Here is a 10512-nt window from a genome sequence, read left to right as displayed (position 1 = left end):
ATATGCCTTAATTTTAACCCAAAACAATCGAATTGTTTGTAATGTAAATACACACTTTCTTAAAACAAAAAATCTTTAGTTTTACATTAAATATGATAGTTTTATATCTGTTTTAGTTGTTTTAACCTATACTTTATTTTTTTTTTCAATCGCTTTATATTAAAAATTTTAATTAAAAATTACTTAGTGGTGATAGCTAAATAAGGGGACCATTGTAAGGGACGTTTTTAAACATCTTTTGGACATTTTTTTTTGGTCTAACACCTTGTATTTTATCAATAAGATACTGAAGTTGAATTCTATCCAAAAAAAAATTGCGGTACCCTGGGGTGTAACACAAACTCCTTAACTAGAGCTTTTGAAAACTAGCTGATGGACTAATATAATATAACTTATTGTACAAGTTATCAGTGAATTTTCGGCAAATTTCGTACAACTTGTACACAACATATATAAATATATAGAAAAACAAAGATAAGGTGCCGGATGCTGGATTGTCTTGGTCTCGAAATGAACTGATCCCGATATGTCCAAAATGGATGCCGAAATGTTTTCGGACCTAAGTGCCGATGTGTCGTGGTGATGAATTGTCTTGTTACTGTAAAATGTACCACAATCCAGTCGGATTTATTACTTCCGGTAACTGGGAAACCACGGCCATTCACTTCTGTTTTTGCGAATTATACAAAAGAAACTAATTTACAGAAGTAAATACAGAAAGAATCATCAATTAAAGCAGACATATTAAAGCAGATATGCCTAAAAATAAAGGTAAACATTGACATTTAAAATATACCATAAGATATTTCTAAGGAAACATAAAAATGTGTACCACATGTTAGGAAGGAAAAAACGAATAAATGTATATAACATGTCATAACAATTAAGTTCCTTTTCATGGCAATGACGTGAAAAGATTATCATGATATTTAAATCTTTTGAAGATGACATAATGATTGAAGTTGTCACTTCTATTGCAAACATAACAGAAAAGTCAAAAGACAACCTGTTCTACTGAACAATTTAATTTTAATGGTTCCATGACAATTTAGGGTTTAAATATTTGTTGGATAAGATGAGGTGGTTAACCTTTTAACCACCTTAGTCATGTTAATACCTAAGAATCTGAGGGGTTGTCTTATTCTTAAACCTGATCCTACATGTCCTAAGGTCAAAATTATATGTATGTGCTGGTATATTCCTCCGATATTCAAATCACCCCTTTTAGCTGCAAGGGTATTGGGTACAGTGGAATCCATGTACATTCCCTTTCAGGATTCATAATGGAGATATGGACCATAATTTGCTATTGGGCTCGTTTCCTATAACTATAGAAAAGTGATAAAAATGTGTGTTACTGTAAGAAAAGTTGTAACTACATCTAAAGATGCCTTTATTTTTATCAACATACAAGTGTATGCTACTCTTCCCCAGAAAAAAAATTGAAATTATCAAATTTCAAAGATTATATGACCGTATTTTTGTGTCGTTTCTCGCGTTACTTTTCGCTTCCAAAGTGCATAACGCTGACTGATTTATAGATAATCGTCACCGGCAAATTCGTAACTTTTGCTTTCAAAAAATAATGAACATCACCCAATAAGAATAGTCAGAAGAAAATGCCGAGAACTATAAGTATTTCTGTAGCAGTGTAAGAACACAAGCGTTATTTTGGTTTCCAATTTCGTAACGCAAATTTTAGATGATGTAATCTGCTTTGTTGTAATAGAATTCTTTATAACAATATGTAAATATGAACTCTCGCGAGATGTTCAAACAGGTAAATCAGAGATGATTTACATTCTAGTTTTGTTCTTCGTAATAATTAAGTTAGAAAATGACGTTATCGTTATGCGTTACATTTCAAACGAAACAGAAGTCCAGTTATTTCCTTTTTTTTTTATTAAAATTGTTTTTGTCGTTAAGTTCTAATCATTTCCGGTCATACGTGAAACATGTGACTAACATGTGATCACACCCTTACAGCCGGATATATGAAATACTAGGTCTAAACATTGTTTTTGTTTCCAACGGGATGTTAGCAAACATAATCTGTAGACTTGTTTCGTCTTGTTTAAAAAAGGAAAATACAATTTTCAAAGAGATTGTGCCTGGGGTCTATTATTTTTCCTATGTGCTTAATGTTACATACGATCTTGTGTGAAAATAAATCCCCAATGACTTGACTAAATCGAGTTCAGATTTTACAGACGTTATAACACACTTGTTTCCAGATAACGATGTAAAGGGTCCTTGGAAAATTCAATCGACATTACGTCTCTTATCATTGTGCCGATGCTCGTTGGATTGATTTTGCTTCAGCAGTAAATATTACTGGATATTTTAGGTGAATAAAGATAATTTAATAAAAAATACATGTTAATGTACCATTACACTTGGAATGTACAAAGTTGGTATCTTTGTCACAATTTTTAATTATTTTTTTTTATTCATGTTCTGCAAACACTTTTCAGAAACGCAATAAACTTGTCAAAGGAGAAGTAAACTTTTACCATGCATGACATGAGAGGAAGTACTTTATTGATTTTAGCCCACTAAAGTAGGTTAAAATGTGGAAACCATGTAGATGGTGTACAGGTCACAAATATCACATGGTGCCTATTTTAAAGATTTTAATTCCAAGTTAAAAGTTTTTTTCTTTACTGGATTTAAAGAATTTTACATTGCCAATGATTTGGAATAAATTGTATATAACTGGAATTTCAAAACCAAATATAAATACATTTTTTTGGCTAAAACATCAAGGTACAACGATTATGGTATCCTGTATCAATGAAGAAAATATGGAAATTTCTGATTAAATTGTACTAATTGTTTTCAAAACAAGCACATATTTAGGAGTTTTATAATACTGTTACATTTAAGATGGATTTTAAGAAAAAGTATACTGTTCAGATTATTTTAAGCAGATTTTGCAATAAAATAAAACTAAAAAAATGCTTTCGGTTTCTTATGGTGTCCTGTCGCATTTGAAAAAAACTTTAATTTAACATTGAAAATAGATTTTAAATATTAACATGAAGCAAGTAACACTAGTAATGGTGTTCATTTATGTCTTTTGAAATATATTGTGCAAAATAAAGAAAATAAAGATTGGTTTCCTGTTTGGTTTCCTGTCACGTAAACGATGAATCAATAATATTTAGAAGGACAATCCCCACCCCAACTCTAAGGGAGTGCTATGACATTTGGAATTCTGTTATGCCTAATGGTGTAGGAAACCGAAGTACTCAGAGAGATCCACCAGGACACTCAGCGAAAACAGTCAAACCAAAAAGATATCAGTAGATTGATATCCAGGTCAAAGTAGGGGGCACTTTTTACCAATCCAGACTCAAAAGTAACCAATTACCCATTTTAGTTTATTCTATGATTGCAAATGAGACAACTCTTCACACAAGACATCAAATGACATAGAAATTAAAAATATAGGTCACTGTACAGCCTTCAACAATGAGAAAAGTCCATACCACATAGTCAGCTATAAACCATTTGTAAAAGACCCTGAAATGACAAATGTAAAACAATTCAAATGAGAAAACAAACAACCTAATTTAGGTACAAAATGATGAAAGAAAGAAAAATATGTTACACAGCATCAAACAATAACCACTGAATTACAGACTTCTGACCTGGGACTGGCACTAGAGAATGTGGTGGGGTTAAATAAATTAGCTGGCGCCCAACCCTCCCCTTACACAAAACAGTGGTGTAACAGTACAACATAAAAAAAGCGATAAAAATCAGTTGAAAATGGCTTAACTCATCAGATGGATACACATTCTAGTGTGTTAAGGATGATATACAATGTATGTAAAACATTTTTTTTCTTCATTTTTCTAGGAAAGGGAGGTAAGAATCGAAGAAGAGGAAAGAATGAAAATGAAAATGAAAAGCGTGAATTGGTGTTTAAAGAAGATGGACAAGGTATGTCAAATAATCCCTTACCATAGTGAACCAAGTTATGCCTAAGCCATTACGAAAATAGTGAGCACATTCACCATTAATTGTTTGTGATAAGAATTTGGATAGCATTCTTTATATAGTTTACTAAAACTTTTCTACTTTTACTTGTAATAAAAGACAACTTTCAGCTTTGAAATCAGCTCACTCATATTTATCATATTGTTGTCCCATGTACACATTCCCCATTTATTTTGTTCAAATAGAAATATTTCATTTAAGTTTCAAAGTAAATCTTGTTTAAGTTTTTATGTATTTAATTCAACTGATACTTACATTGTAATATTTAACATGTTCATGATGTTAAATTGAGTTTTGTATAAAAATGCAACTTAACACAGATTAATAGATAATTGCATTGTACTTGTATGATACTTGCTATAGAACTAACCATTTGTTTACTTTTAAATCCAGAATATGCCCAGGTGACAAAGATGCTTGGAAACGGCAGACTTGAAGCTATGTGTTTTGATGGTGTCAAAAGATTGTGTCACATACGAGGAAAGTTAAGGAAAAAGGTAAAATAACAATAAGTGTGTTATAAACTGAACATTTTTAGTTTGCTAATACTTGATTACGTTAATACCAGAAAATTATAATCTTTTCAGGGACTGTTTGTATGAAAAAAAAATGTTGATCCTTTTTGCTTGTTTAGCTTAGTTTCATCATGATAAGTCATACAAAAAGATAACAGTGTGTCTCTGTGTTTGGATAATGAATTAAAAGCTTTCTTTTACATTTAGCCTAAAGTAAATCATGAAAATGTAACTCGCAAGATATTTTAACCTACCAACAAGCTTTGATTTAAAAAAAATACACAATCATAAAATTAATAACAGGGAAAGAAAATCATATACAGGTGTATTTATGAAATTTAGACAAATCAGATTAATTCTTTATCAGAAAATACAAGTTTTAGAATTAAAAATAGATGACAAAACACAATAAAATAAAGATATAAAAAAATGAAGATGTGGTATGAATGCCAATGAGACAAGTCTTCTCAAAAAACAAATCAACACAGATATTTACAACTGTAGGTCACTGCACAGCCTTCAACAATGAGCAAAGCCCATATCACATAGTCAACTCCGAAATATATGTTTTGTAGACAGTTGTTTGCCGACACTATGATAAAATATATGAATGAAATAAACCCTTTAGCTTAAAAATTTATTTGTTTTGATTGACTAATTGTTTAAAAACATACTAATGTATGATGAGTAATAAGTAAATACTTTTACCATAAAACTAAACTCTCCTTTAAGGTATGGATAAATGGTGGTGATATTATATTACTTGGTTTAAGAGACTATCAAGATACAAAAGCAGATGTTATATTAAAATATACACCAGATGAAGCTAGAAACTTAAAAGCATATGGAGAATTGCCAGAATCAGGTTTGTTTTTATCAATATTAAAACAAAGATCTATGGCAGAACTGTCAAAGAAACATGCATTGGAATTTTCCTAAGATTCCAAAGAGATGAGTTATTGAATATCTTAACATCTGAGGGCTATCATATATAGACATTCTTAATTTTAAGCAAGTGTATGATGCAGACAAATTGTGTTTAACCATGATAATCTTCAGTCAAAGAAATCCTGTGACTTGGACTGTTAAGTTTTATTATTCTTGTAGAAGATTTTAAATAACCTTGCATCGGACATATTAGAGATGATTACTTCTTTAAGTAAAAGTGGTATTGTGCTCACCTCAAGTTTTGAAGTTATTTGGTTCTGGCTTTATAGTCAAACATGTGACTTTTAAATTGTTTTTTGTTACTTCTGACAGACATTTTCTTAAGCTTATAAATTTAGGGTTCTCGTTAAGGCGAGACATGAGTCATGGACTCATCAAAATCTGTCTGGACTCACCATTTTCAAAATAATGATTTATCATAAAACAAATAAATTGCTAGCATCCACATCATTATTATTAAACATGTACATCATGATCACAATAGCGATCAAACCTTTCACCAAAGATTGCATTTATTAACAAAATTATGCTTTGAGTCTAATTCTCAACCTGTTTAACAAAACAATATATTTTCCATTACAGCCAGAATTAATGATGCTGCATTTGATGAGGAGCAAGGAGGAGATAATATCATTTTCGACGATGTTGATGACGAGGATGAAGACATTGATGATGTATGTATACCCACACCAGTTTTGTTTTTAAAGTCACCCCTCCACAGTATGAGGGAATTTAGATTAACATCTGTCTGTGTTTCGTCCTTCACATAAAAAAATGTTCACTCTTTTTTAAGGCGCAACAGATCAGAGTTTCTGAAATTTATCATCAATCTTCTACTGTGCCATTCATTTTCAGATTTGTCGTCTATCAACTTCCTGTTCACTCAATATATATATTCTTACCAATAATGGCCTTTTCATCACATTTTACTGAGAAACTACAAATCAAGACTTTCTAATATGGGGATACAAGCTTCAATGGAGCTTGCTATCTGTCTGATGTGATTTCACATCCATGACTTTGAACTTCTTGTTTATGGAATACTTAAAACAGGCCTAGAGGTATATTTTAGTTCAACTTGTTATACTTTTTAGTCATGTTAGTCATTGGCAAACTTTTTTTTGGTGATATGAATAATATTAACCACTTAATCTATTCATATGCAGTTTAAAGAAATAAATTAATGATTTAAAATCCTGTCTTGTATATAAATATTGACATGAACTAATAGATAACATTGTCATTTCTGGACAACACAATGAAACAGTGATGTTTTATTTGTGAGTACTACCTTTCATGGATTTTTGGCTATTTTAAATTCATACACTTCATACAGTCATGGATTTGAATTTTTTTAAACAAATGCTTTCCACCATGTCCACTGTCTACAAAAGTAAAAAATTATTTTAGCACACAAAATATTGAAATACTGATGCCTTATTCATACTTCCATTCTCACTCTTAAAAAGATTGACATTTTATTATATCTTGTTTATCAATGTTTATACTTATTCAACTTGATTAATATGCATTATGTTTTCTATTTCAGTTATGAAGAAATTTGACTACGAACTTGATTTGATTTGTGAAAGACATTACTGTGATTTCTACCATATTTTGACTTGGATATTCATTTGATATTAAAGCATGAATGTTCATTTTCTGTTTAGATTTAATCGAGGATATGTTTAAAATCTCATACACATCCTGTGGAATAAGGCAGCAAATTTTGTCTTAAAACTTATTAGCATTAATTAATGGCTTCTTTGATTAAAAGATTCATATGCTATCTTTTAATGATATTGAGCTCATACTTTTATTTTTTAAAAACTTGTGCCATTTATGAAAAACAATCCCAAAAAAAATGCATTAACCTATTATTAAATTGAAATAAAATTCTTAAAGAAAACAAGACTATTCGGTTAGTTTAATGGTTATGTCTGTATATACTTTAATACTGTCTGTTCTGTTGAGCTTATTTATCTGTTTGCATATCTGACCATAAAACAACAATTGTCACCTTTTTTGAAAATTAATGGACAACACTGATTCAAAACACATATTTTATTAGTTCAGGTCAATAAGTTGAATTGAAGATGTTTGAATCATTCAAGTTCAAAGAGAGAATAATATTATTGAAATTATGAGCTCTATGGGGAATAGACAGTATATTAATAACTAAATACAAGAGTTCCAAGTAAACATATTATATATTTATGTATTTTTTAATTTGTTACTAGTTACTGTTATAATATTTTAGGATATTAGCTTCTATTTTTCTACTATTTCTTTATATTTTCGTAACCCTTGAGTTTTGAGATTTTGATCTGCAATTAATATAACATACTTCTGATCATTTCTATTTCCTTAGATTTTTGCTCTGATCTATTTCTGTGATAATTTTCTTGCTAAATATACCAATTCTTTTAATGCTTCAATCAGAAGCAATAACACGATAACCTATTTTTATTCTTACATAATTTGGATGAATTTGCTTTGAAAATTTCAGAAGCCAATATCCTAAACATGCTAAAAAACATTTAAACATTTGAATGTATAACTGTCATAGATGTGTACAGTGTATATTGATAAGATTTTACAATGTAAACACTCCATTGAGAGAATGTTCTCATTGGTTGTTAAATGCACTTATAGTGCACAATGAATTTGAAAATTAAAATAATAAGATTATCAAATGGGATCATAATTATTAACCAATTTAAATGCCATAAAGGGTAACATAAATTGGAAGTCATTGAAACTAGATGTTATAGATGTACGGCTTTGTTTCTATATTATTGTGTATAATATAAAGTCATTTATTCATTTCATTGTCTCATATCCTCATCCTTAGTGTTATCTAGATATTCTTCTGTTACAACATTTTTATAATAAATTCATTTAGAAACTTTAAATTAATAGGGTTGTTTAAAAATATACTTATTTATAATATATGATGTCATTTTAAGGGGGGAAATCTTGCTATTCATTCATAAAAATTAAACAATTTGGCAATGAAATGCAATGTTGATTTGGTTAAAGTAAAGGAGAATTTTAAATCAATATAAAATTAGTATTTTATTTTAATTTGAGATAAAGTGTTTAAAATTATAAAATAAGCATGAAATGAACAAAACAAAAATTGATAGAGACAAAATCTAAATTGACTTTTGAAATTTGTGGTATCCTTTTGAGTTTATATAACTAATAAGATAAAAAAAGAAGTGCTGAATATTAAAATTAAAAATCTTTTTCAATTTATGTAGTTGCTTATTCTTACTTACTTACTTTGTCCTCTTCGTGTCCTTGAACACATAAGGCATCAACATATGATGCTTTTTTTCATCATCTCCAAACTATGTTCGAGACACCATAAATATGTTACTTCAATTTGTATCTTGTCTGTGAGGAATATCATCTGAATGGGAAATTTCAGTATTACCAGTAAACTATTTGTTTAAGGCTGTATATTTCATAAGGGCTATTCCAGAAAAAAAATGTATGGAGGGGTTGGAAGGCACATTATATTAATAATACATGGGGGATGGGTATCTGAGCAACTTTTCACACTATAATGCACTATAATTCTCAATTACAATTGTCTGGGTGGCGGGTGCTGACAAAAACTGCCTTCCAACCCTCCCATACATTTTTTTCTGGAATAGCCCTAAGGGTAGAAGACCTGCAGGCTTTAAAGTGACCTTATTCCTTGATTAAAGATGCCTAATGTTACCAAAATTTCTGTTATGTCCATTTTCCTTGACATTTACAAAGTTCAAAGACTGTTTGATTTTTGTCATGTGAATTTCTTAATTTTAAATAGAGTAACTATATTAAGTATATGAGTTCCTTTCAAATTCTACTTGTCATGGTTCACTTGAACTGGACCTCATTTTGTGTATCAGTGATCAAGGTAAAAGCAACTTGATTTGGTCTGTTACTTTGGTACTTACAACAGCATTACAACTATATTTGGTGTATTGAGTGATATATGTCAGATAAGTACCCTTGACGGTTTCATGTTTTTCATACTTTCATATTCACTGCTATGTTTGTGTTTTGGTCTGTTCACTAATGCTACAATTGAATATCAATAAGTAATAATTATATAAAAAAGAAGATGTATGATTGCCAATGAGACAACTATCCACAAAAGACCAAAATCACACAGACATTAACAACTATAAGTCAACTATATTTGGTGTTTGCAAGGTGAACATATTTGTCTATGAGGTAGCATATGTCCTTGACCTCATTTTCATGGTTCATATCTCAGTATTAAGTTTCAGTAGTAGAGTTGTCTTTCCAAGATATAATCAATAGGTCATCTATTATTGGTACAGTATACAGAATTATTGTAATGTGGAAATGTCTGGCTAGCAAGATTCATCTGACCTTGAACTGATAATGGTTCATTGGTCTTTTTTAAGTTTTCATGGTATAGTCTGTTTCTTATATACTACAAGCTATAGTTCAACTATTTGTGTAGCCTGATGAACGATTGTAAGTTTTACCTTTGTCCGTCCGTATGTCCCATAGATGGTGTCTGTTTTCTAACTTTAGTTTGCCTCAACCAAATGTTAAGATGCTTATTACCACAAAACACACATAAAGTTTGAATTTTGGTGGTGTCACTATAACCGTTCAAGAGTAATGCTGTTTCATTTCTACTCTCTTAACTTAAGTTTGTATGAATCAAATGTTATGAAACTTGTAAACAACACTTATTATCACATAATACAAATCAAGGTTGAAATTGGGTGGAGTCAATTTTACTGCTCTTGAGTTCTGCCCCGTTATAAACATAAAAATTGCTAATTTTTTCCTTTCCGTTTTCTAACTTTAGTTTGCCTCAACCAAATGTTATGAAACTTAATACTTATTACCACAAAAATCAGATCAAGTGCACATTTCGGTAGTGTCACTTTTACGGTCCTTCATTTATGTCCCTTTATAACTTTAAATGATATCCAAGTGGGAGCATCATCTGTGTCCAATATACATGGACACATTCACTATTTTTTCAAATTTAATTTGAGGCAGT

The 10512-nt window shown here is 30.1% G+C and overlaps 1 protein-coding gene across 1 annotated transcript; it reads left to right on the top strand.

The window, feature by feature from the left end:
* The first annotated feature begins 614 nt into the window (after positions 1-614).
* LOC139490674 (eukaryotic translation initiation factor 1A, X-chromosomal-like) lies at positions 615-8725 on the top strand. The gene is made up of 6 exons (XM_071277591.1): positions 615-771; positions 3865-3948; positions 4399-4502; positions 5253-5385; positions 6051-6142; positions 7018-8725. The coding sequence occupies exons 1-6, from the start codon at positions 756-758 to the stop codon at positions 7021-7023; spliced, it is 435 nt and encodes a 144-aa protein (XP_071133692.1). The 5' UTR covers positions 615-755; the 3' UTR covers positions 7024-8725.
* Positions 8726-10512: the final 1787 nt, after the last annotated feature.

The sequence above is a fragment of the Mytilus edulis genome, chromosome 10 (assembly GCF_963676685.1).
Source record: "Mytilus edulis chromosome 10, xbMytEdul2.2, whole genome shotgun sequence".
Lineage (NCBI taxonomy): Eukaryota > Metazoa > Mollusca > Bivalvia > Mytilida > Mytilidae > Mytilus > Mytilus edulis.
The sequence above is the reverse complement of the archived record's forward strand: the minus strand, read 5'-3'. Positions and strand labels throughout refer to the sequence as shown.